Genomic DNA, 17,035 nt, shown 5'->3' on the forward strand with positions numbered 1-17,035 from the left:
ACACGCGATCGTGGTGATGGGGACTGGTGTCGCGGCCATGCGTGACTGGTGGTAGGACCATGTGAAGTCTTTCTGCGCCCTCTTACGATTTGGAGATCAAAAAGATCTAACCATCGGCCTTGTCACGGTCTGTTTTTCTCTGGTGATCACGATCTCTGCGACCAGTCGAGGGCTCTTTTACTGCGATGTAAAGTTTGGTCATAGCATATTCGCAGGTAGGCGGTAACATGGTCGCAGCCAGGCGGTAACATCGTCGCAGCGAGGTGGTAACATGGTCGTAGCCAGGCGGTAACATGGTCGCAGCCAGGCGGTAACATGGTCGCAGCCAGGCGGTAACATGGTTGCATCCAGGCGGTAACACGGTCGCAGCCAGGCGGTAACATGGTCGCAGCCAGGTGGTAACATGGTCGCAGCCAGGCGGTAACACGGTCGCAGCCAGGCGGTAACATGGTCGCTGCCAGGCGGTAACATGGTCGCAGCCAGGCGGTAACATGGTCGCAGCCAGGCGATAACATGGTCGCAGCCAGGCGGTGACATGGTCGCAGCCAGGCGGTAACATGGTCGCAGCTGGGAACATGTGAAACATGACACTGTAGTGATTGTTCTGTTCTGTTTTCTGTCAGTTGATCACCGCCATGATGACAGACACTGAAAGGATTGAGCAAGCAGTGGAGGCCATCCGGATATTTTCTGTCGCCCCGTACTTGATTCTCACCCTTGTCTACCTGGGCATCGTGGTTGGGCCTGTGTCGTTAGTGCCGTTTGCTGTTTACATTGTCAATCTTTGTTTCACGGTATGTGGGGGTCGATTTCACGAGTAACAGCATTTTCTTTCAGGCAAATAGACTGAGAATAAAACATGAATTAGAAATCCAGATGTGCTGAAATATATACCTATTTATATGTAAATATAAAATATTTAAATATTTAACATCTTGCCATATCATTGGCAGGATGTTAAAAGTAAACAACTGACGACGAAAACAATGCAAAGTGACCAGGTCTTGGGGGGCGCTTAGCCCACCATCATCCTGGCTTTTGCAGGCAAACAGTATTAAAGTTGACAAAAAGGAGATTAAAACCAGAACATCCACGACAATGTGATATTTAGCGTGACAGAAAATGGTCACACGTTGCCCGCGAACACCGGTCAATTTATCTCAGAGTTTTCATGAATTGTTTATGTAGATGTTTAAAAATAGTAACAAGTTAGATGTCCCTTAGCAATCCATATCTCACTTTATGTATTGAAACATCGTCTCCGCAATACCAGATGCGCCCCATTCCCCTTGGTAATCGGCTGAGGGTTAAATGATAATCATGTGTAATCTTTGTTTGTCAACAGACAGCTATTGGTAGAACGATCAGCAAGCTCAGGAAATATACAGCGGACATTACCGATAAAAGAGTGAGTATCCTCCGTGAGTTCTTAGTAAGGTAGACAGTTTTTAGAAACAAGTCTTTGGCAACGATTGTAACGATTTTCCAAATTTTCCTGCTATTGCTTTTCTGTCTAGTATATCTACCTATGTTATATATAGGTATTATTCGTAAGTTAAGTTCTCTGTGCGAAACCATTGGTTATGGCCCAGATTCCATGTTACCATGCATGTACATATTTATTTATTTATTTTATATGATTGGTGTTTTACGCCGCACTCAAGAATATTTCACTTACACGACGGGGGCCAGCATTATGGCGGGTGAAAACCGGGCGGAGCTTGGGGGAATCCATGCATGTATATAACAACGGCTTTGGTCAACCCAGATTGATGTTTGCTCCATCATTTCTTATTTTCTATATTCTTTTCAAATTATACCAAAAGCTACATGGGTTCTCTCTCTCTCTTTTTTTTGATCGAATGTTTACCTCGTCTGCAAACCTCTATTTCTATTTCCAGATTCAGACCATGAACGAGATTCTTAACAATATGAAAACACTAAAAATCATTTGTCTGGAGAAAGTTTTTTCGAAAACTGTCAATGGTAAGTAGGTTATGATGAGTTTAATCATTACAATATGAAAACACTAAAAATCATTTGTCTGGAGAAAGTTTTTTTCGAAAACTGTCAATGGTAAGTAGGTTATGATGAGTTTAATCATTACGCTTTATGGGTTGAGGAAAACGGGGCGCCTTTAGTATTACAAACTCCATACTTTGGGAAGTTATTTGGGTGAGTTTTCTCACCTGTGACGTACAGATACGTACGCCACACTGGCGCAAGACAAGATGTCTTCAACGATCGAAAAAAGCGTACAACCACACGGAAATCATCGATTTTTTGTTGTCACCGAGGCCTTTTTGAATAATGAGGGTGGAAAAATACAAATTCCATGCGCAAAAGTCGGTTTTTAATCCTCGCCACCTCTGTGTCAGGAAGAAATGAATCACTTGAACCGTCATTTCGTTTCAATGTATGTGAAGCTTGGAAATTAATGACTCTTCACAGGATGGAAGATGGAATGGGCTGTCTTATAATCCATTTTATTTTATTATTGTGTAACGCCAAAAAAAATCCTTACAAACTCATCATTTAAACGATGGCGCCGAGATTTATCGGTGACGAAAATTACTGACGATCTGATCACTGTCAATCGCTTAATGTTTGCAAGTCCAGAAGAGCAAGAATACTCGAAATTCTCTGTCCGCGACCGGGACTGAACTACCACCTTGTGTGTCTTGTGTTTGGGAGTCAGGTTTATCATCACTGAGCCCTCTCATACTTTTGCCCGGAAAAGATATTTAAGATTACTGGGCTTTAGGCCTGCATAACCCAGAATTCTGCTGGTGGACTAAGCATCCCCAAGACCATATCGCTTCAGTGTATATTAATTGTGATTTTGAGTATTTCCACACAACTGACGCTCAGTGACGCAACCTCACCGTATTCTTCTTAACCTAATTCTGCATTGCCACTGGTGCCAGGGGATTAAGTTTTTATCTTTTAAACTTTTAGCCTCAGTATCATTAGGAGTTTTTATAACTCAGAACGCCCTCATTTCATTGCCTGGCTGATGAGTTGTCTTCTTTACAAAGTCCACTAAGTTTTTACCAATGAGGTCGCAAGTTCAAATCTAGCTTCTTCTTAATGTGCTGTGGATTCAGGCCTAAATATTTATGGTATGATTTTTTTTCACCAATTACACGAGGAAAATAATTCAGTAGCGTATATAAATCGCTAACTCAAATGAAAAAAAAATTACGACGACTAAATAACTGAAATCCCGGAATGTTGTGTTTAATTATTAGATATTCGACATCTTGAGTTGAAAAGCATCAGGAAACTTTTGGCTCTGACATCCTTTGCAACTACGTCGAAGGGAAACTTTGAAGTGATCCTGAAAGTGTTGGCAGTTGTCTCCCTTCTATTGTGGAAAGGTTGGATGAGTCAGCCAGAGGTATGAACTTCGTGCTTGTATCTTAACATATAACTTTACTTCATGTATTTGTGGTTTAATTGCCCAAACCTGTTTATTTATTTATTTCTTCCACACAGAAAAATGTTGTGAAGATGAAAACCACCGCACTTTAAGAAACCTCTTGACGTAAATCCGCGGTCGGTGCAAGTTCCAGTTATATGTCTGCTCATCTAGAGCTATGACACAGTTTGAGAGCGACTTTGTCAAGAAACTCGTCCTTTATCTGCCGATTCACCGTCGTTTACTCCATTATTGTACCCAACCAAAAAGCTGATCGCCGCCGTACACTGTATAAGGGGAAAATTCTTGCAGGTGTGCGATGTTCATCACGAATAAACTAAGGAATTTGTCCAACATTGGAGTGCCAGTCCCTATTGTGGCTACATGGGAAGAACAACCATTGTTGTGTTACATTTCACAAATAACAAGTACCTTAGCTAGATACTTATGATGTCTGGGCCTCCGTGACTCAGTCGGTCAGGGCGCTCAGTCGGACCAAGGACCCTCTCACCAATGCGGTCGTTGTGAGTTCAAGTCCAGCTCATGCTGGCTTCCTCTCCGGCCTTAAGTGGGAAGTGGGATGGTCTTGGGTTTCCCCCGGGGCTGTGCCCTATTTTCACCCACCATAATGCTGGCCGCCGTCGTATAAGTGAAATATTGTTGAGTACAGCGTAAAACACCAATCAAATAAATAAATAAATACTTATGACGTCGTTGTCGTGTCCCTTCCTTTTTTGTTGTCTGTTCTCTTTGCACCTCCATGTAATGCTATATGTGTAAAATATAACGTTACTAGTATCTTAGTTTAGCTTCATTTGAAGCCAGCTGTAATATATGGGTGTGTGTGTTTTTATTATCTTCCCAGATTTTCACCATATTTGCAGCTACCTTACCTTTCGGTGTAATGTTGATATTCTTACCCACTTGGGTCAAACAGATCGCAGATCTTCATGTGGCGATAAAACGGATTGAGGTAAGGACTATTCTGATGACAACTTCAGTTTAATACCTTTTTTCGGACGATACCGAGTATGGCCGAATTGGAAATGTCGGTTTTGGCTTGCGGCCTATATTTGTGATAAGTGTGACGTCATAGTCGTTATTATTCAGACATTTGGCCTCCGTGAGGGGGCGTGGGGCGGGGGCGGGGGGGGGGGAGTAGCACGCCATCGCGGAGCAATACCCCAGGTAGCCTCCCACCTATGCGGTCGTTTTGTGAGTCCAGCTCGTGGGAACATGGGAAGGTCTTGCAGCAACTTACGGATGGTCGTGGGTTTCCTCCGGGCTCTGCCTGCTTTCCTCCCACCATAATACTAGCCGCCGTCGTATAAGAGAAAGAGTACAGCGTAAAACACCATTGGCATAAACATATTATTCATTCAAGATTAGGTAATACGAAGTCAGAATTACTGCAGGATTAGAGAAGACATGTTTTTTTGTAGGGTACAGCATTCACATATTGAGGCCAGCACACTCAAAAAGAGTTTCCAATTAATGAATGGAAGAGATCTGTATCTGAATAGCCAGAAGTACATGTTTGTCCGAGCAGGGAAACGAGTAGATTGATTAACTGACTGATTATAGAAAACCCCAGTTGGCGGGTTGAACTACGGACCTTTGGCAAGTTACAGACAAACTGTTCCACTTGTGACATATATATGGTTTTCAACGACCAAGCGTCACCAAAGGCTACCTGGGGCAGCTATAGATTGTAATCCACGACCTTGTTAACTCATCTAAAGGCCACAATCTTTGGTTGTAACAAGTCGATTATTTTGTGCAATAGGTACTTCTGCAGATGGAGGAATTCGTCCCAGTGAAGGGATCCTCGCAGGAGATTCACTGCCGTGACATTGCAGTCAAGTTAACATCAGTTCAACTTTACCGCGCTCCTCCTGCGCATGAAACCACAGGTAAGGCTTGCATTTAACACTAACTTAACGTTTCTAGTGTGTGACAATCGTACAGTTTTGCTTTTATTACATAAAGAGTTTGCTTGGGATACTGGGATACTTCGAGAATATTACACCTGTGCTGAGAAGTATACTGCTTTATATTTGAGTTTTCAACAAAATTAATAATTTTATCCTCTTGCGCCAGTGGAAATGTACTTCTAAAAATTAGTATAGTAGGGAAAACATATCTTCATGGAAAAAGATGGAAAAAATACTTTGTTCGTTATATATCTGCGTGATCACGTGTGGTAATGTCTTTTCCTGAAACACTTTATGCTTCTCAAATGAAAGTGTACCAAAGTGCGGTATTTTACTGGCCAGGAAAAGCCAAGATGACAAAAGACAAAGAGTGTAAGATAGGATCCGGAGGTGAGAAGGCACGGGAAATGAGTGGAACGGAACCGGAAGACATCGCCAATGACAGATATTCGGACAGGAGCACGATCAGTCAAAATCCAGCTGGTTCAAAGACTTTAGAATTCACCATTAAGAAGGTGAGCTTCCTGTCCCTGGCCCTTTTACAAAGTTTTCAGCAGACAAATTCTCCATTTTAAGTTTCACTGATTTTCACCAACAGCTGCTTTTAACAGTTCTTTGGTATCCTTTGTATTTTATCTGAATTAAAGAGCCAACCAATCATCAATTAAGGTAAACTTTGAAAATGAATGTAAAGTTATACAGACATACTTTCCTACCATCACCAAATGGCAGCGATTTGCTGTGTGCTTAGCTCATGGCCCATCTCTGTATTCCGCTTTGCCGGGCTATCTACAGTATTGTCACAACAGTACACAAAATTTCAGGTCGGTTGACTGTTTATTTTATGGGAGCTTTAACCCCGTGGAGAAGTAAGAACTATACCACACTGTAGGCCTACAAATTTGTGAAGGAGAAACGACGGCATGTTATAAAGGGAGAGAAATGCTGCTTTACCCTCTTCCCAAGAATATTCAAACTGCATATGACAGGGCTTAGCTTTACGTCTGAATTTATTTATTTATTTATTTGATTGGTGTTTTACGCAGTACTCAAGAATATTTCACTTATACGACCGCGGCCAGCATTATGGTGGGAGGAAACCGGGCAGAGCCCAGTGGAAACCCACGACCATCCGCAGGTTGCGATCATCGTCGTAAACCAATCAATCAATCAATGATCTTTTGTCTTCCCACAGGGCACATTAGTCGGTTTATGCGGTCAGATCGGTACCGGGAAAACAACATTCATTAACACAATCATCGGACGGGTAAGTCAGTCAAAATGACTATAAGGTGGCTTGTTAAATACCGAGTGATTGCCAACCCCCTTCTAACCTTAAGGCGATAGAAACGAGTAAGACTTCAAAAATTTGAAAGAATTGAAATATACTGTTTCGTGATATAATATATATTACTAATCGAGTTTGTAGGGTCATATTTCTTTATATATTATTTTACCTTACTTTTTAGTGATATTCGAGCATACATGCTTTAAGCTATCAAGCCATTATTTGTCACGTATGTCCACGCATACATATTTTTGCCACTGCTGCAACAATTAAGGTGTGAAAATGGGGCATTTATGTACATTTCACTTTTAAATTCATTCCTTTCTGAAAATACTGATTGAAATATTAAAACAATTTTAGGTTTTGTCTTAACGCTTAGTCCAATCAATCATTTATGTCGTAAGTGTATAATTTAAATGCCTCTTCGTCAATTTCCATCAAAGAAGTTTACTCTGCCATTACACTATATATCACCTGGTTAAACAGAAGTCGGAAGCTGGCTATAGGCCTATTCGTGGAAATAAAATTTTTACACTTTGGAACTTCTCGCATGACTTTGGTTTGAACTTTATTTATTTGCTACGATACTAGAATCATGCTCATGAATTCAGTACATACACTGTTTTCCCCTATACACACTAACGCCTAAAAGAGACCCAGTTGACCTTTGTTCAGATAGTGTCACATTTGTCTCAAGGGTTGTCTTAACAATATAAATATACGTGGGAAGGTCTACCAGCAACGTGCGGATAGTCGTGGGGTTCCCCTGCGCTTTGCCCTGTTTCCTCCCACCATAATGCAAGTCGCCATCGTACGATTGAAATATTCTTGAGTACGGCAAAAAACACCAACCAAATAAGAATAAATAAATAATAACGTAAAGATCTTTGTACCACTGTGGAATTTGAACTGGACATAGAAAAGAATAACCCTTTAATTCCTTGCAGATTCATTCATCGTCTTAACGAATTCATTATGTTTTCTGCTTTTCTCGCAGTGTCACCGAGAAAGCGGTGAAGTGCTTGTAAATGGGACAATTGCTTACGTGCCACAGGCTTCGTGGATCACTAGCGCCACCTTTCGAGAAAACATTGTGATGGGGAACCAATTTGATCAGGGGAGGTAATCTTTAAACAGAGATCTGTTACGAAATTTCGTATGTAGATAACCAGAAATACGTAACAAAGATAATTGCCTTTGCATGGACCATTCACTTAACTACAGACCTGCACGCTGTCGACTTTCATAACTATTATGAATTTGCGCTTACTTCCACATTAGACTGATGGAATGGATGTATCCAACAATCCCAATATCCAACTAGCCCTTCTCGTGAAAACGTTACTTTTCATTCCATTCCCGGCGAAAGCATCCGGTTGACCTATTTGCAACAATACCGCTTATGATTGATCAGTTGCGTGCTGCTCTGTCAGAACTGATTTTTTTCAGGTACGATCAGGTTCTCAAGGATTGTTGTTTAATGAAAGACGTCAGCCTGCTGTCAGAGGGAGACCAGACTGAGGTAAGTGTACTCTTTTTTGTGTGACAGTATTATCGTTTATATGGATTACACTTTCTGAATATAGCACAGATTCTAGTGCTGAAATTTGGCTGAGACCACTGCGGGTGCCAGCGTCCTCATAGTCAGGCACCATATCGCCAAATCGTCATTTGTGATCATCAGAGGGGTAATGCATGTTCGCTGTAAAGTCTACCGGTCAATTGCCTTCTATTTTTTGTAGAAGAGCTGTTGGTCGAGAGGTCTAGACGGTTGACATATTGCTGGCGATTTGGTGCCTGACTCTAAGGTTGCTGGTTCAAAACCCCCAGTGGTCTCAGCCAAATTTCAGTACTGGAACCTGTGCTATATCCAGAAAGTCTAATCCTTATTAACGATAATACTTAATAAGTATTAAGAATACTTAATCCACTTTCTAAAATGACATCTATACCAATCTTTTTTGTGTGTTTATAAATGTACTTGTGGAAAGATAACGATTTTTATTTTTTTGTGTTTTTTTTTGTGTTTTTTTTTTTTTGTCTGTTTGTTTTAATGAAGGCAAAAATACTTCAATGACACGTATTCAGCTGCTAACAATTCCCGTTTGTGGGAGATCGTCATAGACTGGTTTGCACAATATTCTACAATTATGGGCAGTGGTTTTATTTCGGTCACACCTCAATAGTGTCTCCTCCTAGAAAGAAAGTAGCCAATCAAACTGGACGATGATTGATGGCACAGTTCTGTTTAAGATTTGTTACAATTTAGCTTGGAAGATATGGGCAACGATTTTGTTTAAAGTTACAAGATGACAGATTAACTGAGTTTTGTAAGTCATGGGTGGGGAGAGTAAGATATATGATTTTGAAATTTTACAGTCCTTAAATTACACTGTCTGTTCAGGAAACGGATTTCGCATTTATACATCAATATACATTTTTTTTAAATAAAGTATACATATGTATTCAAAGTCTTTCCGAACAAGAACTGAAAGATATCCACCAGGTTAATTAAAAAACATTCTTCTATTTTCATCTTTCTGTAGATTGGTGAACGGGGAGTTAACTTAAGTGGTGGACAAAAGCAGAGAGTAAGCCTTGCACGCGCTCTCTATAGCAACAGAGACATCTACCTTTTGGACGATCCGCTGTCTGCGCTTGATGCCAGTATTGCTGATGTGATCTTCAGGCAATGCATTATGGGACTTTGGATGAAAGGGAAGACAACTCTAATTGTCACTCATCAAGTTCAGGTAATAATAATAGGTACACGACACTGAAATATTGCCTGACAGAGGATTAACGTCACTTGTAAGCCTCGTCACCGTGGTGAAAGTGAAATGTATTGTTCAGTAGGTGGTTAAGTCTCATTCAAGTAAATAAATCAATATACTAAAGCCTAAGGGGCTAAATCCAGTTGGCCATTAATTTTCATGTAGATGAATGATCATTGCTTGCGGATTGTTGACAGTTCCTACACGTTTATTATCTTATCTTTCACAAAAGAATTTGTCGGTTTGGTTCAGTTATGTAATAATGCAATTCCTTTACTGGCCATTTGATTCTTTCCTCATGTCGGATTTTAGCCACCTCGTGTTTCGAAATTTAAAAAAAAAAGAACAGCCAACTATACGCAAATAAATGTTATTATTCAGTGACATCAGATTTTATATCCACAGCTCCTCTCGCAATGTGACAACGTTTTGTTTTTTTCTCACACGGATCCACCCATTATGTCATCCCATGCCGAGCTGTTGGAGGCTAATGAGAAATACACGGCAATGATCTCATCAGCACAACCTGAAAAGAAACCCCATACAGGTGAGTAAAGGTGGGACTCGGATATTTTTTTATTTAATTCTGAAGAATATGGCCGATACGGTGGAGGTTGCTTTTACGGACAGAGGAAATCAGAGCGCCACGGGTTAACCTTTGACAAGTTCCTGACGATCCTTCCTAAGTGTGTTTTCGGTAAATTGTTATGCAATATTTGATGTCATTTCACTGAAGCGTTTTCTGCAACGATTCAACAGCATAGTTTCCTACAGAGTAATTTTTATGACAATAACCTTGAAGTCTCTTCACCCTTTACTCGAAAAATGGACAATGTTGTAACAAAACGTATTATTAAATTCTCTGAATTATAGCATCAAGATCGGAGCGGCCAAAGTTGCAAGATGAAAATCCAGGTTTTACAGCAAATGGTAAAATTCCTAGTGGTAAGAACGCTGTTTAATGTATCAGTGAATTGACATTTCCACTTCAGTATTCTAAGTTGTATCCAGGCCATACATGCTTCTTAGGAGACTAATGTTCTCTTTGTTTTGTACATTACATTTTACGTTTTGATACATTTGCCTGTGTCAAATTCTTCCAGAGGGAAGTCTTACTGGAAGCAGTTTTAAGACGTGCAAGTCAACGCGAAAGAGTTCCAATCTATGAGCAGATAACTTCCATTCTGAAAATAGCGCATTATATGTAATGATGTCTAAAATTATTAAGTTCTTCATCTACACAGTATGGTCATCAGTTTACGGTGAGCTTTGTGCTACATGTTCTACCGCCTTCTGATCCGGTTTTTTCAGTTATGGGTTTGACCGCTCGTGTGAGTATGCATTCGTCGATATTGGAAGTTTTAAAGCCATAATGTATTGGTTTTTACGATTTTACACAGCGGAGATATTGCAGTCCAAAGTAAGCGAAATCGCGAAGATTGAGACAATCGAATACACCGAAGTTATTATTTTGTTATTATGTCCAATCAGATGCCTGCTATTAATATAACCCGATGATGCCGCTGTTTCCGCTTTGCCCTTTAACCACATATGCTTTAGGTACGAGTGACGCGACATCGTGTTTCCGGTTGCTCTGTCATGGCACATGTCATGACCTCGTAAGAATTCCTGATTAAAAGTTATCGAAAATGTAAAAAAAAAAAAACGCCTGCGGCTGTTCTCAGGTCTGTTTTTACCATTCTTTCTGTATAACTCAGGTTATATAGTCTGTTGTCTTTTCTTTTAAAGTGACCCCCAAGTGCGACGACAAAAATATATTTTCAGTCAAGGCTGTATTTTATCTGCGATATTTTTCCATTTGGAAGGAAATGTTATGCTATGTTTAGATTCCAAGGTTGGAGTATTTATATACTTACAGCCAAACATCCCATCATAGAAGATTCGAAGCCTATACAGATCACGTGGTCCAGCTTTATGACATATGTGGGATACGCTGGAAGCAGAATCTGGCTAACCGCCGGGATCCTATTGATCATCAGTCTTTCAGCCCTAGTCATCATGTCTGCACCGGTGTTGACAGCTATTTGGTTTGAATTTGTGCCTCAGGTAGGGAGTCACGCTGTTACTCACACACTCAGGCTTTCACGCATGGCATCGTTACGTGATATGTGAGCTGGATGGCCAGTCCAGTCGAACAGCACCAGTGAAAACGCACCGACCTACTAAAACAGAATACAGGTCACGTCATCACCAGGGATATTTTCCATTTTCTTTTAAATTAATGAACTGCCTTTATGTTGAGACGCACACATCTGTTTATTCCTTTATCGATTTGGTCATTACGCAATAAGCCCTACTCCAATGCTTAACTCAGGCGATGTGCCAGGTTCACGGGTGGAGGAAACCGAGTAGAGCCCGGAGGGAAACATGCACCGCATCTTTGCACGTACTGGAAAAGGTCCGTCAGCCAAATTATACTCAAGCAGCACGTCTCACGAGTCCCAGTCCCCTCCGTGGCCTAATGGTTAGAGCCCCCACCCCTAAGCTAACACGGGTAGGGTCATACCCTACGATTGTAAGGCTAAATATGGTACATTCTGCTGCCTCGCTTGAAACTCAGCATTGAGAGGTTAGAGCAAGGAAACGGGGTTGATTGCCCTGGTGTCAGTATAATGTGAGCGGGTAGAGTGTCATGTCTCGTGTCTTCAACATGATACTCCGCATTTTGACGGCATGAACTCGCCCTGCCACAAGAAGACACTAATTACTCCTCGTTGTCACATGAATGAAAAATTGTTAAATACGGCGTATTTATGCGCATGTACAGTAATATGTACCACCCCTTATTATTAAATATTTCTTATCTTTCCACGAATGGGGACAAAAAGGGCAGAAATGACCAGCTGCTGCATTGCTGGATAAATGTAATCAAAAAATACTTCTTACAGAATGGGATCGCCCCTACTGGTTAGCCCGCCATGTGTTCAACCTCATTCACTGTGGACTGGATTTGAATGCGACGTCTGAAATATTCTCCCAGTAGCCTAAATGAAGTGATGTAAAAAGTGTAGCGATATATACAAAGTGTCTGGCTTGATACCCTTTCGTATTAGTGTAATAAATTCGTTGTAAAACAATAATAAGAAATATATATATATATATATATATATATATATATATATATATATATATATATATATATATATATATATATATATATATATATACACACACACACTTGGGTTTTTTTTTTCAATGTTCATGTTGTTGTTGTTGTTGTTTTAGCCAGAGAACTGCACGGTCAACTGTCAGATCATCACCTACCAAGGAGCCAACATGTACTTGATGACTATCCTTCTGCTCATCCCCCCTGTGTCATTGTGCTTTACCATCCTCTCCACCGCCGCCATTACACTGGTACGATTTCATCAGACCAAATGAGATAATTGATCTAGCCATGTGGTTTGTTTTCTAAATCTGCAAACCTGCTCATGACCCGAGACACCACCGCTAAAACTTTTCGGCGACCCTGATTGTTCAAATTTTCAGCCAAGGCATCTCAAACACAGGAATGTTGTGGCGATGTCAACAGGATAACAGTGACTCAGACTTTTCACCACATTCCCAAGTGTGTGCAAACGCCAAGCTTCAAATAGTTCCAACCAAGTTGCGGGATAATTAGCCCTATATAGATGCATGATAATGGGAATAATGTGGTGATGGAATTAATTAACACGTATAAGTAAATAGATTAATCTCTACCTTCTTTTTCAGATGGCCTGTAAGGCATCAAGAAATCTTCATGCAGAATTGTTTACACGACTGATGGGAGGAACACTGACGTTCTTTGAGGAAACTCCCATCGGTGTCATCCAGAACTGGTTCTCATCAGATGTGGACATGGGTTAGCTCACGTGTTTTTTTTTTTACTTTATTCTTTGTTCATCAGAATAATATTTATTGTTGCATGAGATTTCATTGTATCCTGACTTGTTGCCAACGTTGTTAATATGTATGTGTATGGTCGCACTAAAATCTGTGTTTTCTCCAGAGAATGGCCAATTTTAAATAACACTGTTACGAAAAGTCACTTTCTAATCTTCATCCCATAACCTCGATATTGATTAGTCTTACAAAAGGCGGTTAGGCGTCTTAGAGGGGTAGATTTTACTGTCTACCCCGCCTTCGTTTTTACTTAGTAACATCCTGTTCATTATTTTCGTCTCTTTGGTAACTCAAAAACTTCAGTGTGTCATATTGAACGTTAAAGTTAGAATTATAGAAACTTTGCTGTAGATTATTCGAATTATTTGATTATTTGAAGACTGCTATTATCACTAAAGTAAGGTTTATTCGTGAGGAATTTAGAGAAACCACTGCTTTCGTCCAGACACCTGACAACTCTCCGTACTTTTAGCGACAGTCGGCCATGCAGGAGATAGATTCAAACGTGAGACAGTAGCCCATCGGTTGAGGAAAGAGCAAGGAAATTGCTCATGCATATTCGTCCTTGCATTTTAACACGTATAGGCCTATTCGTATAAAATGCGTGTCAGAAATGTATAACCGGGAATACACTGGTTGCATATACGGGGGATTTTTGACGGGAAATCCATATTCGCTAGTCGGGTCAAATTATACCCCTATCAAGAATAGATCAGGTTGTTACCTTTCCGTAAATATCAGACTCGTACCTATACTATTTATAGCGTCAAAATGATTATAAACTCACAAAGCGACCCACTTTATAAATTTGGGGAACTGTATTACCGATTTTGATTTATTTATTAATTTGATTGGTGTTTTACGCCGTACTCAAGAGTATTTCTCTTATACGACGGCAGCCAGCATTATGGTGGGAGGATCCCGGGCACACCCACGACCATCCGCAGGTTGCTGGATGACCTTCACATATGCGGCCGGAGAGGAAACTAGCATCAACTGGACTTGAACTCACAGCGACCGCATTGGTGAGAGGCTCCGGAGTCATTACGCTGCGCTAGCGCGCTAACCAACTGACCGATTTTGACATATATCACGGGCAAAGGAGAGGCTGATATTGTTTGAAAGTTAATTGTCTGGAGTGTGTTGCCTGAACTAAAAGCAAAAATTCGAGTGAGTGAGTGAGTGAGTGCTTGGGGTTTAACGAATGGAGTCGCACTAATCGCTTTTTTGGCCAAAAAATCTCTTGTATAGCCTCTTAAACTAATATTAATGTTGCTTGATAGATATCTAAGAATTTATACTTTGCACTGCGAGAAAATGTTATGAATAAGCATTTTATGTATTATGCGTGTTTAGATATAATATAATTCTTAGGATTGCACTGACGATAATTAACTATAAATAAGGTATGGCTAATTTTAGGCTTCTATGGAAACCCCCATATTTCATTAACATATTTCATTTGTTTTCATTTGTAAAAAAATAAACTTTACAATGTGATCCGTTTTGTCACACTTTGAAACTTTAAAATACGTATTTCTGCGGTAATTTGTCAGAAAGTGCAGTGATTTGCCCCAATCTACAGTGTCTAATGCAAAAAAAGATATTTCAGTGTGACTGGAGCAGGCTACCAATATTTCGATTTTATGACCTATACGTTGCTTCATTTCATTCTTGCTATATAACAGAAAAATGGAAGTAAAACAGAACTGAAAAAAGAAATAGCCTTACGAGTGTGTCATCAGCTGTCAACCACAGCTATAGACGGTTTCGCTTTTTGAGGTGCAGAGTTTCTGGCCCTGGGGCCAAACTATTAATCTGGCACAAGTGTTCGCTAAGCCCTCACACACACGAATGGGTACACTGACACGATTGACCGAAAATGCTTTTAGTTTCCTGTTCATACTTTAATTTAAAATACACAACACCGGTGAACTAAAACATACTTTGGTGACAACAGACCAGTATTTATCCCTTCTCTACTCATTCACGATGTTGATGTTAAGGTGGTAATCTGGGCACCAGGTCAATTGTATGCAGTTTTCTATACTTCTGTGAGGTTATGACAATGAAACAAATGATATCCCGCCAATAAAAACATTCGAACAACCAGTGATTACCGATTGTCCAATGTAACGTTCACTATGAGAAACAAGACATTGCAGTGATGGCTTTCCCGTTGTTAACTGGCTGGTTTTCTCTGCCATGTGGTATCTATGGAAAAACCTGGAGTACCACTTTAAACGACTGTGAAGGGTAAGGCGGAGAATCGGTCCAGAGAGGTACGCAAATTTCAAAACTCCCATCACTAATCTGTAAATTTCCAAATCAGCACTATAAAATTTGGTTAAATTGCCCATAAAAGCTATATGACCATAGACGAGATGCTTGTTTTAATGATAACCCGTACTCTCCATCTAAACCACCACGTTTTAGTTCAAACAAGGCGCTGTGTTTTTAATGTATTGTATGAAGATCGACATCAATCAAAAACGCATTGTACTGAAACTCGCATGTGTGTAGCTCTGCGTGCTGTCAAAATTTCATCTATCTTTATTTGTAAAACGTAAACTTTATAATGTAATTACTTTCTGGAAACATACTTAAGTGAGTAGGGATACAGGTCCACTCATATTAAATAAGTGTTTATCATGAATTAGAGTTATGAATTATTGAGTTATGCTAATACGTAACATGTGGCAACTGTGCTGAAATCATACATAACATGTGGCAACTGTGCTGAAATCATACGTAACATGTGGCAACTGTGCTGAAATCATACATAACATGTGGCAACTGTGCTGAAATCATACGTAACATGTGGCAACTGTGCTGAAATCACACCGGAACCTTGCTTAAGAACACGTGGTAGTCTACCATTATTTATTTATTTATTTGAAGTGTTTTACGCCGTACTCAAGAACATTTCACTTACACGACAGCATTATGGTGAGACGTCTACCATTAACTTGTCTAATGATGTGTATGTAGCGGAATTATAAGTCTGAATGTTAAATTTGTTACATATTTATGTGATTGGTGTTTAACGGCCTTTCAAATTCAAGAATTCTCCCATAAAGTTACATTTGTGATTTGTGTGTTTTTCCCAACTTTACAAAATCTAATATACATAGCTATCACAGACAAAGAAGCTTCACAGCATTTTTGAGCATTGTAAGTTCCACGCTTGTCATACAACAGAGAGAGAGGAATAAAACAGAACTGATAGAATAACTGGCCTTTACAACTGTGACTGACAGTGACTGACAGCATCTTGAGGCGCACAATTTCTCGCACTGGCGCTGATTTCCTGCCTTACCATACCAGGTTCTTTCTCTGAAATAACTTCTTATAAAATCTTACTGCTGTTATTTTCTTCCAGTTGATAACTGTCTTCCATTTGATCTGGAGAAGACCGTGATGCTGTTGTCTCGAATTGCCATCTGTCTCATCGCATTTGTCGTCATTTGGCCGTTAGAGGGCGTTCTTATCCTCATCTGCATTTTGCTTATTTCCGCAATTGGAGTTGTTAGCTTTAAGGCGCTGAATCTTCTACAGAAACTCGAAAAAATGGCGAAATCTCCAATCTGCACCTTAGCTTCTTCCACCATCGATGGTCTGGCGTCCATCTCAGTGTACGGAAAAACCCAAAAATTTCAAAATGCGTAAGTTGTTTTTTTTTTGTGCAAAGTAAAAACATGAATAAAAATTT

The 17,035-nt window shown here is 40.1% G+C and overlaps 1 protein-coding gene across 1 annotated transcript in view; it reads left to right on the forward strand.

Moving 5' to 3' along the window:
- The first annotated feature begins 638 nt into the window (after window positions 1–638).
- The window catches only part of LOC135479689 (ATP-binding cassette sub-family C member 5-like), a 30,781-nt gene continuing 14,384 nt past the window's right edge, over window positions 639–17,035 (forward strand). Inside the window, exons 1-15 of the mRNA XM_064759593.1 lie at window positions 639–794; window positions 1,346–1,408; window positions 1,902–1,986; window positions 3,252–3,400; window positions 4,287–4,394; window positions 5,208–5,334; window positions 5,698–5,870; window positions 7,641–7,765; window positions 8,093–8,165; window positions 9,190–9,396; window positions 9,823–9,964; window positions 11,297–11,484; window positions 12,664–12,795; window positions 13,153–13,282; window positions 16,706–16,988. Coding sequence (XP_064615663.1) covers window positions 639–794; window positions 1,346–1,408; window positions 1,902–1,986; window positions 3,252–3,400; window positions 4,287–4,394; window positions 5,208–5,334; window positions 5,698–5,870; window positions 7,641–7,765; window positions 8,093–8,165; window positions 9,190–9,396; window positions 9,823–9,964; window positions 11,297–11,484; window positions 12,664–12,795; window positions 13,153–13,282; window positions 16,706–16,988 — 2,141 coding nt within the window. The remainder of the gene's footprint in view (window positions 795–1,345; window positions 1,409–1,901; window positions 1,987–3,251; window positions 3,401–4,286; window positions 4,395–5,207; window positions 5,335–5,697; window positions 5,871–7,640; window positions 7,766–8,092; window positions 8,166–9,189; window positions 9,397–9,822; window positions 9,965–11,296; window positions 11,485–12,663; window positions 12,796–13,152; window positions 13,283–16,705; window positions 16,989–17,035) is intronic.

Source organism: Liolophura sinensis, chromosome 12 (assembly GCF_032854445.1).
Source record: "Liolophura sinensis isolate JHLJ2023 chromosome 12, CUHK_Ljap_v2, whole genome shotgun sequence".
Taxonomy (NCBI): Eukaryota; Metazoa; Mollusca; class Polyplacophora; order Chitonida; family Chitonidae; genus Liolophura; species Liolophura sinensis.